The sequence below is a fragment of the Calidris pugnax genome, unplaced genomic scaffold (genome assembly GCF_001431845.1).
Source record: "Calidris pugnax isolate Ruff unplaced genomic scaffold, ASM143184v1 scaffold81, whole genome shotgun sequence".
NCBI lineage: Eukaryota > Metazoa > Chordata > Aves > Charadriiformes > Scolopacidae > Calidris > Calidris pugnax.
This window is the reverse complement of record NW_015090880.1, coordinates 11,220,621-11,240,165: the sequence shown is the minus strand read 5'-3', so window position 1 is coordinate 11,240,165 and position 19,545 is coordinate 11,220,621. Positions and strand designations below refer to the sequence as shown.

Genomic DNA, 19,545 nt, shown 5'->3' with positions numbered 1-19,545 from the left:
ACTGAGAAACCTGTTCCCTTTCTTTTAACCTTTTGCCAGAGCTTTATGACTCTGGGTTGCAGCAGGGATTGATGTCTGTACCTTTTAACTGTATTTTAGCAGTGTTTCGACTCACCTGGTGTCAACATCACAAGCATGAGAAAGGATAAATGAGACACTCCTAAAGGTCCTTTTATTTTTATTTTTATTTTTCAAAAAATATGCTCAAGGACACCTGGGCTGTCTTGGGTTGGAGCTGCTGGTGAGCTGAGTCCTGCCTGTTCGCTTTTTCATCTCCCAGCTCCCCGGGAGACTCTTGCTTTGGGGCATAACAGGGAATTGCCACAGACCACTTGGAAATCTTTACGTGCTACCTCTGTAATTCACTGTATGCCTGTCATCCTAGCAGAAGGATTTCTCTTAGGGATGTATACCGAAGAAGGAAAACATTTCCTTGTGCTAAGAGAGGTGACCTGCCTTTTAAGACAGAAAAAGGCAATGTAGTGTGTGGCATTTAAACTTTTTGACTCTCTCGCTCTTCCTTCATTTACCCTGGTAGTGAGTGTGTGTTTTTTGTGTTTCTGGGGTGGTTTGTTTTTTTTTTTTTTTTTTTTATTTTTTTTTTTTTTTTTTTTCCAGGCAAAAAATGATGAAATGATGTTTTTGGGGGGGTTTTTTTTTTTTTTTTTTTTTTTAATGTGTTAAACAATGGCTGGACTGTGGTGTGCAAAGGCAGTTCCCTGTGAGAACTTCGCTCCCCGCAGGAGAACTTGGCCGGCTGCCTCCCTCCCTGTAGCCGGGGAGGGTTTGCTGGCAGAGCCCCGAGATGCCGGGGAGCATGTGACGGCCGGCTGGGAGCGCAGCCTGCCTCGTCCGAGCTGCCAGAGCCGGGCAAGGCCGCCCAAACTTAATTCAAGGCTGCCCTTAAAGTTTAACGTCCAGAGAGGGCGGCTAAATTGTCACCCGTTTTCCTTGGGTTTTGGAGCTGCTTTTGCTCTGTGCTGAAACGCGGCCTTACTCTGTACTGAGGAGGGGAAGGGGGGGGGTGTTCTTTAGAGCTGCGTAGAATAATGGCTCCTTTATGGACCTCTGTGTTATTGAGGTTATTTACATAACGAGGAGCTGATCCTGTTTTACCTCCGTCCGCCACCTGACTCTCAGAAGTTTCTGTTTTATGGGCGATTTCTCCAGCTGCCTTAGCAAACCGCTGCGGTCGGCGGGGAAGGTGGAGCCTGGGCATGGGCTTCCCTGCCGGCCCCGGTGGCTGCCCCCCGCCATGCCCCCCGCCATGCCGCCCTGACTCACCCCGGCTCCCCGCCCTGAGCCAATGGCCCCCGCCGTCTTTCTCCTCGGAGCGGCCTATGCGCGAGTGCCCAGACGTCTGACGTGGCTCTGTGGCGGGGAGGTGTCAGCTGGGATTTTGGGGAAGTCGGGGCCCGTTGCGTCAGGGCTCGCCGGACTGAGTAATCCCTGCAGAATCCAGGATGGGCCTCGCTTGCCGAGGGGAGGCCGTCGGTGGGGGGAGGAATGGCTGCTCTGCCGGTCGTGCTCGCCCGTGCCGTGGGCCCAGTGAATGCAGATACAAACTGGTCTTGAGCGAGAGGTCTCAGCTCAGTCCACCTCAGCTCTGTCTCATTGTCCTCCCAGACGGGGTTTTGCCCACAACTTGTTTGGCGAAGCAGTTAGGAAATGCTGATGGAGGGGTGTGGGTGATAGGTGACAGCTGCTGCTTATATGCAGAAGGAGCTAATAGATTGCTTATCTGATAATTAGTTCTAAGTTTAGGAGGGGGAGGGGGGGAACTGTCATTATCGGCTTTATGGCAGAGCAGCTCATTGCATGTCAATCCAAGACTGTAAAAAAACAAACAAAACCCCCACCAAACTACTACTACCTACCTCTTCCCTGTCCCCACATATGAAAATGAAGTAAAAATGATGCCGCATGTCACTGATGGAAATCTATTTCTGCTTGTCTTTTGCTGTGAAAGCCTTCGTTAGAGGTACACAGGGAGACCTCATCCTGTAACAGAGATGCAATGCTTTGTTTCTACCCCGGTAGGTTTCCCCATGTCCGTGACGTGTTGGCCGAGGCTCTGCGGCTCCTCTCCGCCCTCGGAGCGGCCAGTCGCTGCCCTCTGGACTCCGTGATCCCCGACGGGCGTCATGAGCATTGCAATCCCTCTGGGAGTCACCACACCAGATACGTCCTACTCCGACATGGCTGCAGGATCGGAGTGAGTGTTACCCCACGGAGGAGGAGGAGAAGGAGGAGGGGAGGGTGTGAGAGGGCTGCCCTGGAGTGGGGCTGCAGGATCGGTGCCGTTGCTTTCTCCACTTGGGAGAAAAGGGGTGCTGATCCATTGGCTGTGTGAGAGGTGAATGCAGAGACCGGTGTTTAACAAATGCAGTGTTATGGCAATTGGTAAGTTTGACACAGGAGACAGGGAATATGAGAACTCCAATACGATGAGGCACTCAACCATGCGTTTTATATCAGCTTGGCGAGTAAGTCTATACTCAAGTGCAGGCAGTTGTGCGTTTGCTGTACCCGTGTTTGACGTTGGCAAGGTACAAGCCAGCTCGTTTTCCAAAAGCTGTGTTATATGAGGGGTCAATGTGCTGAGCTTCCCTCTCAGTAGAGCCTGCTAACTCAGTCTCAGTACCAATCCTACATGACTGATTTCTGGAACCCTTTGGAGCTTGACCAGAGATGTGAGACAGCATCAGCCTGTGTAGACACCTTTATTTTGTTCCTGCCTCTGAGCAGGTTACAAGAATGACACACCTTCAGGGTCCCCCACCACAAGACCCTATGCAGGGCTCTCATTGCAGTCCTATCTCTGAGGCCTGTTGGAGGGGACTCTGCTTCTGCAGCCGTCAGAAACATTTCTAATCTAGAAAATAGTGCATTGTGATCTTCTCTTAAAACCTGGTTAGAATGATGTCAGCTCAGATGAGTACTATGTTTTTGTCGGGGGCGAGAGGGAAGGCTTAAGTTATTTCTGTATGCTTCTACCTCCTGCTTTCCTGCATCCTTCTTTGAAATATGGACTGTAACATCTCTTTACAACAAATTTACAAAAGGCATTTTGGAGATAGATCTCCCCCATGTATTATTTAAAGGTACCGACTGTGCAAATACCTGCGTGACAGATTGATCAGTGCAGAACAGATATTGCTCCAGACTATTAATTTTGAGCTGTAAGAGCAGTGGGATAGGGTATGAATCATTGTTTTTCCCTTCCATCTTGCCCTGATTTGACTACGCACAGAGTTTGACTGCACAGTCGCACTCTCTGTGAGACTGCTAATGCTCTTTTTTGTCTGTCTTGGCACTGGCCCCATTCTAGGCATTCTTCTTCGTGATGCTTCGTTCCATCCTAAAGCCCATATTTTTACATGTTGTTTTTAAATGGGGAGTCAGAATCTAGTAAGTCACTCATCAGCAGTGGGTATATCACTTTCCAAGGTTTAACATTCAGCATTGCTTGTCACCATGCTTCTCCCACACCAGCACTTGAAAGACTCAGCACACAGGAATTTTAAACTGTTTATGACAGGAGAAAGAGTGCTAAATAGTTTACTCGTGTACTAGGCACTTTGCTTTCAGAGCTGAGCATGGTAGAGAGAAGAGCCAGATATATCTATGCATGTCCCTTGTAACATTTAAATATCAAAAGGACTGTCTGTAAACCTTCTGCAAAGTATTTTCTTTTCCCCTGGTTGTAAGAAATTTGTAGGTCCAACTTGAGGCTAGGCTGGAGTGCTTTGAAAAAAAGCTTTTGAAGATCTCTGAATTAGTTTCTCTTGTCTGTGTTCTAAAAATTGGGAATGCCAGGACTTCATTCTGCAGGCTTTGCATTGATGGACTGTTAGTTACTGCTGAAGGGTCCTTCGTGAGTCTGTTCAAAGTTAAGGCGATCCTCCACTTCTCCTTTGAAAATCAACTCATTTAATGCATGACGTCTGGGGTACCCGAGCTTCTTGTCTCTTATAAGGGATTGATTTCAAAGATGAAGGCAGCGGGAAGGTAAAAGGAAAACTAGCTGGCCCTCTTTTCAGGCTGAGTTTTTGCATCTTCTCCTGACCTCTGCTATCTGAGGGAAGGGGAAAAAGCTGAAGGGTGATTGTGTTCATCTGAGGGTGACAGGGAGGCTGCAGAGTAGTTCTGCTGTGTTAGTCGGACTGCACACTGGAAGTTGTTGAAGCTCCTTGGCAGGCTGCTGCTGAGGAAGCATGGGCCCCAGCGTTGTTGCCCCTGGACACCGTTGCACCAACAATCTTGGAGTTTTATTGCTCATGCTTGCAGCAGCGCTGCTGGTATTCCAGGCTGACTGTAGTTAGGAATGTGGGTGACTTGGACAGAGGACGGACCTGGTGCTTAGGCTGTTCAGGCTCTTTTCCTTCTAATATTGTTTCTGAAAATACGATTAAACCTGCATAGATTTAACTCTATGCCAATCTGGAAGTCCTAAAGGACTGTTGCAAAGATCCCTCGAGGCTGGATTATGTAGCAAGCTCTACACGGTGTCTTTTGTTTAAGATTTATATCCTCTGAGAGGTATCGCCACCTATATCTCCTGCTTTTGACAATTTAGCTGGCTGTAGTTACATTGAAAACAAACTGACTTTATCGTGTCATGCGCCAAAATCCTGAGCTATGGAAGTGGGGTTTGCATGGCTTGAGGTCTTCTACTTTCTGCAGTTCTTTGTGCAATAAATTATTGCTCCTTTATGTTGCAAAGACAGATCCACCTTACTCCAGAGTAAGCCAGAAGCTCAGAAGGTTAGTGTGCTGGAGAATAGATCAGATTTAGTGCCAGGGTGGGGCAAACTTCAGTGCAGCAGAGATTTCAAGAGCTAATAGGAAGTCCAAAGGGCACAGGGGTTAGTGTTTGTGGGTGGTGCTTAAGCGCTGCCCCACGCGTGACCACTGGCCATTGGTGTTTGAGCACTGCCTGATTCACGCTGAGAATCCCGCAAGATCTCACCAGAGCAGCAGAGGTCCAAGGTAAAGTTTTCCTTTCCTGTATTTTTCTTTCCTGCTTGCTCAGCTCCCTGCTAAAATTTTGAAGATTTCTGCTGCAGACATGATTCAGTAGTATTCTGATAGGGGCCCTACTTCTAATCTGTGCAGAGGTTCGCTGACTTTGTCTCCTGCTTGTGCCAGACAGTGTGTTTCCTTGCTGGTATTCTGTCTGTAGCCTCATTATCTAATACTCCCTGCATTGAACTGCAGCTGTCCCTTCTCTGAGTAGGGTTTCTGCAGCTTTTTGCTCGGGGATATACCTTTCATTTTTAGCTGCTTTTTTTCACCACCGTGTGGTGGAAGAGTGCATTGTACCTCAGCAGCAAATTTCCTGTTCAGCACACTGCACACCGTGTTGCTGCAGAGAAAGCTCAGGGTGAATTTGATTTGTCTGTGGCTGCTGTCTGTCCAGGTCATGGATTTTGTTGCCTCTCTGTAACAGGGATCTCCAACTCCTGGTCATTGCTATCAGGATAGCTGTAGGTTTCGGGCAGGCTTTATCACAGGACGTTGGACTTGGCTAACAATTAGTATCTGAGGGAGAGAGAAACAAGCACAGATGCAGGAAAGCTGCTTAGCTGCTATTGGAAATAAGCTGTTGCGGAGATAACATGGCAGTACTGTTCAGTGGCATTAAGATTAGGCTGCCTGAGTTCAGATCTGAATGCTGAACTTCCTCAACTATAAGGAAACTGAGAGCTTGTTACATGCTAATTACCTTTTTAACTTCCCAGATTGAGACCCAGTTTAATGAGTTATCCAGGGTGGCCCTTACTCAGTTGCTTCCCTCTGTTGAAAGCAGGTTCATCCTGTACAACTTCTGCACACATGATGCCTGGTGAAGCGAATAATACCTCAATTTCATGAAATTTCTTCATTTTGAGCTCATGTGTTGAATAGAAGAGAGCAGTGAAATACTGGCACTAAAAAAAAAAAATAAAAAATGACGTTATATTGATGGGTTTTACTTCTGGCACTTTCTACAGCCCAGAGTCTGTGGAAGCTAGTCCAGCTGTCAGTGAGAAGAATGTGTACTCCAGCCACGGCTATGGGGCCACCCAGAAACACAGCTATCGCGGGCTGCCTTACGCAGTGAGTACTCTCTCTGCAGTGAATCAGCTCTTTACTGTCTGCTTTACTCTTTTCTCCTTGTTCCATAGTTCTTTGCCTGGTAAGCCTTAGGAGTTTTGGCTTATTTATTAGGGAACACTTGAGTTACAGCTGAGTTCTGCCATACATTTTGCATTTGTGTGTTTTTTGTTTGTGAAGTCTTGCATACTCTATAGCAAGTTTTATTAGTGTTCTAGGTGATAGATTTTTTTTAACTGAATGAAGTATATGAATGAAGTGTGAATATATATGAATATATAATATTTTCCTGGTGGTAATTTTATGCCCCATTTGGTTTATTGTGTGCTATTTGTACTGTTTCAACTGCGCAGGTTTTCATGTTGGTAACTTATGACTATGAGAAACAAGGAACAGTCAGGAAGAGTAGGAGCGTGGCTTGAAACTATGGGATGAACAGGATGTCACAGAATCATAGAGGTTGGAAGGGGCCTCTTGAGATCACGTACTCCAGCCCCCCTGCTCGAGCTGGCTCTGCTTGAGCAGGTTGCTCAGGACCATGTCTGTTTGGGTTTTGAATATCTCAACAGACAGAAACTCCACAACATCTCTGGGCAACCAGTTCCAGTGTTTGACCACTGATGTCATTTCAGATTATTAGCAGTACAACAGTTAATGTCAAAACAGCCTAGTTGTTTTCATGGGTTTTGAATTATAATTCATTGGTGCAGAAGAAAATAATTTACAACTTTCAGAGCTATTGCTTTACCTTCTTTGTAGATTGAAGAATTCAGAGTACTGTTTTACAGCAGTTGTTAAATAATAAACCTGGGAACTGTGGATTTGGGACTTCAGTTTCTAGACATCATATCTTCATGTTAAAAGTAGTACTGCAAATACTCATTTTCAGGATCATAATTATGGAGCCCCTCCTCCTCCAACGCCGCCAGCCTCTCCTCCTGTCCAGACCATTATACCTCGTGCAGAACTGAACGGCCTGCACTCGCCTGATGAGGAGAACTCCGGGGACAGTGAGAGCTCCTCAGAAGGAGAATCAATTCCCACTTGGTGCCACTGCAGTGTCTCCCAAGATGGTTTCCTCCTCAAGTGTGAAAAGTGCAGGTAAGCTTTGGTGCAGTGCAGATCTGAATTGCTCCTCGTGTTGACTTCTCATACCAAACTGTGTCATGTTCGGGCTGTGGGACAGACTTCCTTTTGCTAACTGGAGCGTTCTTTCCAGTGCTTTACCTAGTATTGACCCTCCTCCTTTGCGTTGTCAGCCTGACAAGTGTTGGTGGTACCAGGAGTGGAGATGAGGATGTTAAATCGATGTTCTTATCATCCTGGGCCCCACTGAGGGCACGCATCTTGTGACATCCTGTTGAATTTCAAGTGACTTTACTCCTACAAACCAGCTTCAATTGTGCATTCTCCTTTGGCAGAGGAATGAGCAGGGGGAAGGTGATCAGACTCCGCCGCCGGAAGCAGGACAACGTGTCAGGTGAGTTGAGGTTGTAATTCTGATAATGGTGACTTCTGCTTTCTTTCTACAAGACCTTTGTATTTTGGCTGCATTAATCATCTGTCATCAGTGCCAGCTAATGTTCTTTGCCTCCCAACCACTGGGATTTTCTCGTCTCCTTCCGCCTCACCTCAATTAGCTCTTGGGAAAATCAGATTATCTTGTGAACAGAAAAGGAAGATGTTCATCAGTACCATTCTGTGAGAAGTTTTTCAGTTTGGGTGGGAAAACTGACATGGTATAGTTTTCTCAGGGAAGAGCTATGCAGGGTCATCAAGTCGTCTTGATGAAAAGGTACATAAGGGTAAGCTGTTCTCTCTGGGATGAATTAAAATGTTGCTAATGAAGCTCTCCTCTCTGTAGGTGGGGACAGCAGTGCAACTGAGAGCTGGGATGAAGAGCTATCTCCCTCTACAGTGCTGTACACAGCTACGCAGCACACCCCTACCAGCATCACGCTGACTGTCAACCGTGTCCGTAGAAGCAAACCTAAGAAGAGGAAGAGGAGTACAGAAAAAGCTCGTGCTGCTCCAAAGGCCAAAAAGATCAAGGTATGTGGAGTGAGATGAGGCAAGAAACTTTTGTCCTGTAAGGAATTGCTCTTTCTCATGTAATAATGTGACGCCTTGTATTTGTGACCTGCTAGAGTATGTGGCTGTTGGTTTAAAAATTACCTTACTGAAACTCCACCCTTGTTTCCCAACGCTGTCCATTCATGCTCAGAGCTTGGACTTGCATATTTTCCCTTCTACTCCATTAGGATTTGGGGAAGCAGCTTTTGGAGTCTGTCTGTTTGTGGCAAAGGGGCAGTCTGTGAATGGAATGAAAAATGAAGGGAGTGTGGCATTTCTTAGCAGGCTATGTTAAGGAATTTGGGCTGCAGACCTCCTTGGCATTGTTCTTCAGGGGTAGAGAGAGTGCCTGTGTGGAAAACTATGTAGGTAGTGATGAACATTTGTTGAGGGATGACTTTACCGTCTGGTTTGTTAAGGTTTGGGGACTGAAGTAATTTTGGGTTGGGAATATTGGAATGCAAGTGTACGAGCAGCTGGTTCTTTCCCATCATCTGCTAGCTTTCCTGTGATTTTCCCCAGGTTAGGTTTCCCTTGAAGTTTTTCTGGTAGGCACTGTTTTTATTTAATCAGTGCCATGTGAGGTTTTTTTGTTGTGAACCAGCTTGATTCTGTTGCTGGCCCTTCTGTCAAAGCAAGTGGGGTTAGTCAGGACAGTTTTGGTTTTGATCTTGAGATTTTTACTAAGTATGAGGCGGGCCTTTTTAGTGCAGAAATCCTGGCCATCAAGCTTTTCAACAGTTGCCACTGGATTTGCATTGCGGAATCTTTTTGCTCAAGTCCATAGCTTCTCATGTAGGTCTTCCTGTAGTTCTTGCTGTCTTTTGTTAAGGGTTGGTCTGTTGGAGTAAGACCTAGTGTGGTTCTGGGATACTAATTCTGAGGAAAGGTTATATAATACTTTTTGATTTTTTTTTTCTCTCTCTCTCTCCTTGTTCGGGGGACAGGCATTTCGAGAGGGCTCACGAAAGTCTCTGAGGATGAAGGTGAGTGAAACTGAGAAGCTTCTACGATGGTGGTGAGGTTTTCTTGTCCCTTGTAACTTTGTGCCTCCCTTGGATTGCCTGAGGAATTTCTGATTGTGGGACCAGCCTCAGAATAATCCCAAGCCTGTCCATGTGCTGCAAGCAGGCCTGTTCAAAAGGGTAACACAGGAATTGTACCTTGAACCTTGCTTCTGCTTCAGATAGCTCATCACTTTCTGTAAGCTAATGTCACCCACTTCCAAGAGATATGACTGATTCATGGAGTGGGGTGTTTGATGTAAGGGATGTAGAACTGGTTGTGGCCACTCGTCTGTGAGGTCAGTTATCATTTGATTACATTAAAGATACTTGAAGCTTGGGCATCCAAGTAGCACACCAGCTTAATGTTGGGTTTCCCAAGGAGTGCCGCCTTGTTTCTCTCAACATCCTCTTACTAGGGATGGTTGGGACAACATCGTTACCTCTGACTTCATTAAATACTGGTAGGTGGGGCTATCTGATAGAAAGTTTATTTGATAAAAAAATGGGCTTGCACTTAGGCATAAACATGATCCTAGAAACACAAGAGTTGCCTTAAAGTCCATTCAGTTCCACCTGACCCCAGTCCTGCAGCTGACAGTGGCTCCTGGCAGGTGGCTCAGAGGAAACAGGACAATCCTGTGGTGTGTCTGTCTGTATGCACCGATCTCCATAGTACGCAAGTTCCTTGAGAGGGTAAAAATACATGAAAACTTTTAATGCTTTTAATATATATGATGAAAATAATGATTGTTCTTCAGTGGCCCATGTCACTAATAGCTCAGTGTCACATATGTGTCAGTCCCTTATAAAGCCAGTTAAATTACTGACCTCTGGAATATAATTTGTTGAGTTACTTCAACTGTTGTCAAGTAATGAAGGAAGCTGAAATTTTTTTTTCTACTGGCTTCTTCCCTGTCCCCCTCTCATCTCCCCCCCAGATGGTATAAATGAATTACCTGATTTTGCCCTCTTCTTTACACTGCTTAGAACTTGCACTTTTAACCTTCTGGGTATTACCTTGTGCTTTACATTCAGATTCTTCAAACTTTGGTGACCGTTTAGTTAGAGGGTTCAGAATTATTCTGGGATCAGTCAGTGCAAAGACTGAGTTACAATCAGCACCATCTAGCATTATGTTGGAGATTTATTTGCCTTTGTGTGTTCTGCTCCTTTGATTTTTTAATCTACTTAATTATTTTCCCAAAGTGACTTAAAAAACCCTTTCTCTGGCCATGTAGTATCTTAATTTTCTTGTATGTAACAGTGCCAAATACCAACTCTCAAGAGGTTGTAGTCCTGCACAGAATCCATAGATTCCTAAGGGGCACTGTTGTACTATGATATGGAGGATGCAGGGTCTGAAAACAGTGTCCCCATAACCGACGCTTTCTTAGCTTGGAATAGATTTGCCTTTTTTGTAGCATATTCATATACTCTTAGCTTGGAATAGATTTGCCTTTTTTGTAGGGTATTCAATATGCTTAGAACACCGTGGGTAGGTTTTTCCTGTTGTGTGGAAGCCGTTCACTCACCCTTTGCTGTTTGGTGCAGAATTCCCCTTCTGAAGCTCATGCCTTGGATGAAAACACAGCTGAAGGGTGGGAGAATCGGATCCGACTCTGGACAGATCAGTACGAAGAAGCTTTTACGAACCAGTACAGTGCTGATGTACAGAACTTGTTGGAACGTCACCTGAACTCTAATAAAGAATACGTGGGCAAAACTGCTATGCTGGACACAATCAACAAAACAGAGTTGGCCTGCAATAATACTGTTATTGGGTCCCAGATGCAGGTAAGAACCACGGTGACAGAAGTGGGGTAGGTCAGCTCTTCTGGTTTCTAGACCAGAATGAGGCATGGGCACGGGTGAGCAATATCGTAGCTGGTCATACAGCAGCAGACCAATAGGCAGAGATTTGATATAAAAGGGGACAGAAGAGACACCAGTACCAAGACAGATTCAGAACCACTCACATTCAACCAAATCAGTGTTGCTAAATTTGGGATATTTTGTACAGGTCTGTGATACGGTTCACAGGTATTTTACCATCAATACTTTTGGTCGCTGAATGGATTGAGGCACAACCAGATCTGCCACTTGCTGGAGACAGGAAATTTCCTGCTTTCCAGCTGAATTTTCCTGTTCTTTTTTTTCTACCTGGCTCATGTTGTGTGGAAAGCTATTTTAAAGAACCTTTCGATATTATTTCAGTGTTTTGGATAACTGTTTGGAGTCTGGAAACTTTCAAATACTGCACAACTATAATTGATTTTAGGGAGCTGTCTCTCTGTAACTTTTCTCGTTTGAAATGTGCAACGACCGGTGTCTTGCCAGCTTTATGGGAGTGCATGTAGACAAGGAGAAACAGGAATAGGATGTGTTTGTGTGGTGTGTGTCCTCCTTACTACTCTTCTCAGCTGGTGTTTCGTCTGCTCCGTGTTTCATTGAACAGAGAGCAGCATTCCCACTCAGATCAGGCTTTGTGGGGCTTCCTTGTCCAGGAGACTGGAGATAGGTGCAACTGAAAAGGATGGGCTCCAAAAACAGATGTGGGGCACCTCTTCTGTAGAAGGGGAGCAAAGTCAGAAACCTGAATATCAGGTATATGTTTGTGCTTGAATCATTCTTGTTTATATCAGCTGACTCACCGCTCTGTGAAGTTCACGTGCTCCCTCCCACCTTTCCCTCTGCTTTCATGTAGGTGAAGCACATCAGGCAGAGCACAGATATGGCCAGTAAGGGAGAGTGCAGAAAGAGGACTTTGGACCTGACTTCCTTCCACTCTTACCTCTAGTCCTGCAGTAATAAGACTTCTGTGGGGGTTGGGGAGAAACACTTCTACTTGGCTGTGTGAGTAGCCTTCCTAAAGAGAGCAACTGAGGAAATACAGGGAAGAAAAAGTTCTGCTTCTCTAGAAATCTTATTATTTTCTGAGTCTAAATGTAAACTCTTCTATCTCCTTCACATGAGTTTGAGGAAAAGTCCTGAACTAAGTAATATGATGCTATTTCTTTTTGTCACCTTCACAAACTACAGCAGAACAGGTGATTATGAAAAATATCATACGTAAATGTGCTTGCTCTTGTCATTCTGTCTTGCCCTCTCCATTCCTGTACAGACATAGGTTTTCCCACAGGGAAAAGTGGCCAGCATTCCAAATCAGACTCCAAATGTGATATATCCCAAAGAAACAAAAGGATAGAAGTTGCAAAACTTTACCTAGAGAGCTGCAGTTACTTTCAACAAGCTGTAGGTAGGTACCTGTCATTGAGCGTGTTGGGAAAGTATATAGAGACTTTAGTGGCTTTGTAGTTCTTCTTGAATACCGAGGAAGGACCAGGTGGCTGTCCCGGGCTGCTGCTTGTCAGCCCTTATGTCCTTGTTTTCTCTGCTTGGCAGATGGCAGTGGAGGAATAGCCTGCACAGGTGTGGAGTGCGTGATCTCTCATCCTGAGCTTTCTATTTTCGTTCCACTCGTTTGTCTTGTCTTTGTTAGACAAACTGAGAAGGCTTCTTGGTTTGCATCAGTTGACTTTTAACTAGATATCATTATTGGACATAAAAATAGCTTTTCTGGGAGATAAGGAAATAGGTGCATTGTGCTAGAAAAAAATTAGGAAGGTCATGTCAATATGAAGAGAGCAGCTGTGTGTAGAAGACGGGTATCGTAACTGCTCTATTTGGCCATGAAGACTCTGGAGAGAGGAGAAAGGAATAAAAATATAATGTTTTATATGCCCTGCCTACTCCCACAACTGAGAGAGTTGTTTGGCTTGGGTAAACAATGATGCAAGTGTGTACTTTGGAAAAAAAAAAAAGAGAGAGGAAGAAAGTGACCTAAAAACTTCCCCAAGCCAGGAGGAGTAGGGGAAGTTGGGTTAAGAGTTGCACAGGCAGGACATGGGATTTTGATTATTCTCAACTGCCCTAATGATGCAAAGGGAAACTTGTGAAAATACGAAGCTTTTCAGCTTCATTAATAAAATCATCTTAGTGCTGGCTACTGCCAGATGCTTGACGAACTGAAAACTGTGAATCACTTTTCTGCCTGCTGTTGCCAAACCAAACCCAGGGTCAGTATTTGCCCTTTGTTGCCTCTGATAATTGCTGACTTGAGCTCAAACCCCTGATTGATTTCACATTCTGAAGTGAAGAGCGAAAGGGCCTTTATAAAATAAAGCCACTGAGTATTATGCAGATGTTGCTCTACAAACATACCAGAACAGTTTTGTCTGATTAGCAGTCAGCAATCCCTAGCCTATGACATGAATAAAATCATTTGTTCTTTTTACACATGAAAGCATGGCAGCTAATCCTCTTCCTCTTCATATTTCTAAATTCACAGAATGAAAACAAGCTGAGCCAGGGTCTTACCAGAAAAGCTGTGAGATCATTTCTATTCAACCAAACTCCAATAATTGTTACGTTTTACAGATGCAGAGCTTCTCTTTCCTTCACGGGCTCTATTCTCCTCCCACCACCCCACCTTATCCTACCTGTGTTCCCCAAGCTGTTTTCCAGCATCAGGTCCACAGTAGCACAAGTCAGTCATGGGCCAAAAGTGAGAGTGAAGGCTACCAGCCACTAACTCGTATCTCTGATAGATGCTGGGGGAATTTGATAGAGTAGTAGAATAATTTAGATTCGGAGGAACCACTGAAGGTTGTCTGGTCCGATCCTCCTGTGTAGGGCCAGCTCTGATGAGCAACTGATTATAACCGTAAATAAGTGGTAGTATAGAAACAAAATTATTCAGCTGGAGACACGCTTGTGTTTCAGGCCTAATTACCTCTAACATACTTTCTCCTTATCTTCTTCTGTCACACACTGACAAATCTCATCCCATTTATTTATTCTCTGTTAGCACCGTTGGATCGTACAAAGTGTATTCAATGTTTTTAAAATAACTCAGTCACTACCCTCTGCAGTGTAAACAGTCTTATCCTACAGTTCACTCGTGTCATGGGTTTGTTAGTCAGAAATCAGGCCAGCAGTGTGGCTTCTTAGTCTGGAAATAACGTGTTTCTTTTATGCCAGTTCAGTAGACTTGGGGAATCCTCTGTGAGCTCCTATCAGGACCTGAGATACGAAGAGATGAACGACACCCTGCAAGGCTTTTCACTCTCCAGTACATACATGCAGGTTTTACAATTGCTGGCAGATAAAGTGGTATGAAAAAGAGGAGTACCCCATAGCCATGATAAGTGTGGCACTGGCTACATCTCTAAGAGGGGATCTGGAATGGCAAGACCATTGCTCCCATCTGCTTAGGTTTCAAATGAATACTTTTGTAAAGCTATCTTTATCCTGCACCTGAGTGAGAGAAGTCAATAAATAGATCTTACTTTACTGGCTGATCCAAGATCTGCAGTATAATGTCATATCAAAATAACAAATTAAATTAAAACCTCTTCTTCCCAAAGAGGTTTAATTCAGAGCACATACAAGATTGCTACAACAACAACAAAAATATATCTGTGGTTCAGTTCTTTCATACGGTCAGTAGGGAGGGTTTCATTTGGTTCTTAGTGCCAAGTGCTGTCTTAAGGCATTAACTTCATTTTCAGAAGGTTAGAACGTTGTGCATTCTGTCATTGTCCAGACTGACTCTCTTCTTAAGCTAATGTGATTTTTATCCATTTGAGCAGTCTGCTCAGTAGCTGCTTCCAAGAAGAGAATTTTATCAGGAGAAGTTGGGAGCTTGCTTTTAATAAAATCTTATGTTTTACTTGTGATGTAGATAGATGACTCTCATTATTACTGAAGTAAGAACACTTATGCCTCAATTTACTTCGGAAAAATATGAAAAAACGGGTCCTCATGAGCAGTGAATGGCATGCTTAGGAAAAGCAGGCACAGCTCTCGTGGTGAGGCAGCCGGCCATTGCCACACAATTTTTACTTGCAGAGAGGTTCAATCTGTTAAGCAAGAGAAGTACTTTTAGGTTTTATGGGAGAAGTCTTTCCTATGCCCTAGTACTTATAATATCCCTTCCATTATTCCATAAAATGTGTTGTATTTGGATGTCTGCGCTTAAAGAACGTTGTGGTTTCATACTGTCAAGACACATTGCTGTGAAAATCCATTGTAATAGAACTGTAGACTTTAGCATAAAGAAGATTCAGCAACCTGTCACTACTTAGTTAAAAATGTATTTCTTCATGTTAAAAAAAAAAAGGGCAAAAAACCATCCACAGTACTAGTTGAGCAGGCAGATGGAAGAGAAGTTTCTGGATGGATATAAAAATTGCCAGCTTAAGTCTTTGGCCTGTTAGCTAGAATTTACCATCCTCTGCAGAAGGAAAAGCTTGTGTTTTTTTCCTCTGAATGTGTGACAACCCACAATTTAAGGAAGATTTGAGTTATTCAGGCTGTGAAAGTGGCCATAATTGCAGAGCAGTTCCCTGTTAACAGCAACTGACAGGTCTGGTTATGCCTCCTTGCCTTGCTGCAAGACTCAAATACTTGGTCTGATAGATTTGTGAGACTGTTGAAGGAAAGGAATAAATACTCTTTGCTTTTTAAAAATATCATCAAGGTCATTAGTCATTACTAAAGTGTTACAGAATAAACAGTATATTCACCAGGCAGAATTTCTATGTGTTGGTACTACAGCAATTTTTCTTCCTACGTAGATAAAATATTCTTCATGAGTTTGAGGCTTTTGCTTTAAATTCTCATATTTTACTCTGTTTTTTGTTACAGCTGCAGCTGGGAAGAGTGACTCGGGTTCAGAAGCACCGGAAGATCCTGAGGGCAGCAAGAGACTTGGCCCTAGATACCCTTATAATTGAGTATCGAGGGAAGGTTATGTTACGACAGCAATTCGAGGTCAATGGGCATTTCTTCAAAAAGTAAGAGTACTATGAAGTGATTAATATGAGAGCATCATGGCACGGAGAGACTAATGTCTCTATGGGATAATGCACCATTGCAGGTCCCTTGTCAGCTGTGCCATCCGTAGAAACATGAAATCAAATAAACAGCCTCAGCTTGATGCTCTGCTTATGGACCAAACCCCTCTGAAGTAGATCTGTTAAACTGTGTCGATGGCAGGGCGTAAGCGTCCAGAGCGATAGCACTGAGGGAAGCGCTGCTTCCAGTGCAGTGAGGGACACCTCTTACAAGTGCCATGGGAATTGGGTATTTTGGGATTGAGACGTTCTGTTACTTCTCCAGGCCATATCCCTTTGTGCTGTTCTACTCCAAGTTCAATGGCGTTGAAATGTGTGTTGATGCCCGCACCTTTGGTAATGATGCCAGGTTCATCAGGCGTTCCTGCACTCCAAATGCAGAGGTAAATTCTCTCTTCACCATCACTGTAATTGCAAATACATGTTTTACATAGGCCTAGTGCGTTCCCTTTTTATAAATATTCAGACTTGAAATGCAGTAAATGGGGTAAATTGTCTGCATCTCTTACTTGGTTGATGGTTTATACTTGGAAGATGAGAAAGTTTGGGAACACGAAGTTTTTCTTTGGAAGGAAAAGGTTTATTTTGTGGCTTTCCTTTGGCTGTAGAATGATAGTTAGGATAAGCAGGGGGTAATAAGTGTAAGTGGAAAAGCACAGGATGAGACAAGAGCAGTGAAGTAGGCTTTTCCTTATGGAGAATTTAGGCTAATTATTCGTGGAATAGATAAGAGCTACTTTGCAGAAGGAGGCTTCCCTCTTAGAAGTAAGAAGTGCAACTTGTGGAGATGTTACTTTCTCTCTACTTTGTTTAACAAGGTTCGTCATGTGATTGCTGACGGGATGATCCACCTGTGCATCTATGCTGTTGCCACCATTGCCAAGGACACAGAGGTTACCATCGCCTTTGACTATGAGTACAACATCTGGTGAGTCCTTCACCTCGCCCAGGAGCTCTCCACTGCCCTCCTGGACTGGACATCTTCCTCCAGCCCTTTCCTCGCATTCTACATTTTGCTCCGTTTTCTACTGAATTGCATTTTCCGGCTATTCTGTCCAGTTCTGCTGGCATATTCTCCAATAGAGGCCATAAGGTAGCCTGCTGTCCTTGCTTTGGCACGTGGTGAGATGTTTAGTAGGAGATGCATTGAATGTCTCTGTACAAGGGTTGAGAAATGAAGAGTGACACGAATTATGTTTGTGTTTTGGAGCAGCAACTATAAAGTGGACTGTGCGTGTCACAAGGGGAACCGGAATTGCCCTGTGCAGAAACGTAGCCCAAATGCTGCAGAACACCTACCTCCACCTGTTTTAGGCACACTGATTGGGGCAGAAACACGCCGCCGAAAAGCCCGTCGAAAGGAGCTAGAAATGGAACAGCAGGGCATTGCATCGGATGAGAACAGCAGTCAACAAACAGAGGAGGTTCCTGAGGGACCTGCAGCAGTCAGTGACAATGAGGTAAAACCCTTGACGCTTTGTTAAATTTATTACTACCGGGTGTGGAATCTGATCTAATACAGCACTGGGATCCTCAGAACAGAAACTGCAGGAGGCCTTTTTTAAACTTTTGCACCTTACAGTACCATGGGAATCTTGATAACTTCAAAACAGCACCAGATTTTGTTTGACAAACTAAGTCTGGTTTTCTCTTTCAGGTGGCAGAGAAGGAGGAGAAACAAGAAGGGGAGAAAGAGGAGCCTGTAGATGAGCAGGGAGCCTTGGTGCACAACCGACGGGCAAGTACCTTTCTCAATCTGGGTATCGTCCCCCTTAGGGTTTGCTTCCTGCAGTGGCCAACAGTTCAGTTGGTTATTTTGCTTTTTTCAACACCAATTCCAACTGTCAGTGGCCTTCAGTAATTTGATTTTTAAAAAATCCCCCAAAGAGCCAAGTTGGCTCCACATCACTGGATTTATGTTAGAGTACTGCAGATTAGAAGGTACACGACAGATTTGTTCCCTGGTTGAAAGGTTTAACTGTTACTTTCAAGGCTATTATACAGTATAAAACATACCATTAACAAGACAGTCGGCACCAGATTAAAAAAAAGGTAATTGGACTCTTTTTATATTCCTGCTGCCCTTCCTTATTGCTAATACAAGAATTTATGGAACCATATGATGAACCAAAACCTGATACTTGCTAAAACTTAACCAATTTTGCTGGGTTAAGGTTGTTAATATATATCTGTTACTTCTCTATGTTCATGAACCTGTTTCCATGTGGGAAAAGGGGAAGATGAAGTGGGAAAAGTTGATTGAGGGGTAAATCACCAACAGCACTACTGGCACAAATCAACAAATTTGTTACATTCTTTACTAGGAAATCCCGTTGTGCTCCCAAATTGTTGTCTTAATCAGTGTTTTTTGATAAAAATACTCCTTAACGCTCATGGTTCTTTGATAACACAGTCCCTTCTCAGCCACCTTCTGTGCTGAGGAGAGCTAATTGTTTGGGGGGGTTTGTACTTCTTATGGCACCTTATGGGATTGCTTCCTGGATTGGAAAATCTTATGCATGTCAGTGGAGCTGTTCTGTCTCTACTTAATTCATTAGTTGTCTTGTGGTTTTTTTAAAACAAACAAAACAAACTTAATCAACACCCCCACTGCACCTTACAGTACCATGGGAATCTTGATAACTTCAAAACAGCACCAGATTTTGTTTGACAAACTAAGTCTGGTTTTCTCTTTCAGGTGGCAGAGAAGGAGGAGAAACAAGAAGGGGAGAAAGAGGAGCCTGTAGATGAGCAGGGAGCCTTGGTGCACAACCGACGGGCAAGTACCTTTCTCAATCTGGGTATCGTCCCCCTTAGGGTTTGCTTCCTGCAGTGGCCAACAGTTCAGTTGGTTATTTTGCTTTTTTCAACACCAATTCCAACTGTCAGTGGCCTTCAGTAATTTGATTTTTAAAAAATCCCCCAAAGAGCCAAGTTGGCTCCACATCACTGGATTTATGTTAGAGTACTGCAGATTAGAAGGTACACGACAGATTTGTTCCCTGGTTGAAAGGTTTAACTGTTACTTTCAAGGCTATTATACAGTATAAAACATACCATTAACAAGACAGTCGGCACCAGATTAAAAAAAAGGTAATTGGACTCTTTTTATATTCCTGCTGCCCTTCCTTATTGCTAATACAAGAATTTATGGAACCATATGATGAACCAAAACCTGATACTTGCTAAAACTTAACCAATTTTGCTGGGTTAAGGTTGTTAATATATATCTGTTACTTCTCTATGTTCATGAACCTGTTTCCATGTGGGAAAAGGGGAAGATGAAGTGGGAAAAGTTGATTGAGGGGTAAATCACCAACAGCACTACTGGCACAAATCAACAAATTTGTTACATTCTTTACTAGGAAATCCCGTTGTGCTCCCAAATTGTTGTCTTAATCAGTGTTTTTTGATAAAAATACTCCTTAACGCTCATGGTTCTTTGATAA

At 43.9% G+C, this 19,545-nt stretch overlaps 1 protein-coding gene across 1 annotated transcript in view; it reads left to right on the top strand.

Annotated features, from left to right (window-relative positions):
* The first annotated feature begins 2,040 nt into the window (after window positions 1-2,040).
* Window positions 2,041-19,545, top strand: part of SETD5 (SET domain containing 5) — a 41,655-nt gene continuing 24,150 nt past the window's right edge. The window contains exons 1-12 of the mRNA XM_014946803.1: window positions 2,041-2,215; window positions 5,997-6,102; window positions 6,989-7,200; window positions 7,521-7,579; window positions 7,964-8,151; window positions 9,120-9,158; window positions 10,731-10,973; window positions 15,888-16,036; window positions 16,362-16,479; window positions 16,915-17,024; window positions 17,310-17,556; window positions 17,754-17,834. Of these exons, the coding sequence (XP_014802289.1) occupies window positions 2,145-2,215; window positions 5,997-6,102; window positions 6,989-7,200; window positions 7,521-7,579; window positions 7,964-8,151; window positions 9,120-9,158; window positions 10,731-10,973; window positions 15,888-16,036; window positions 16,362-16,479; window positions 16,915-17,024; window positions 17,310-17,556; window positions 17,754-17,834 (1,623 nt within the window). The 5' untranslated portion in view covers window positions 2,041-2,144. The remainder of the gene's footprint in view (window positions 2,216-5,996; window positions 6,103-6,988; window positions 7,201-7,520; window positions 7,580-7,963; window positions 8,152-9,119; window positions 9,159-10,730; window positions 10,974-15,887; window positions 16,037-16,361; window positions 16,480-16,914; window positions 17,025-17,309; window positions 17,557-17,753; window positions 17,835-19,545) is intronic.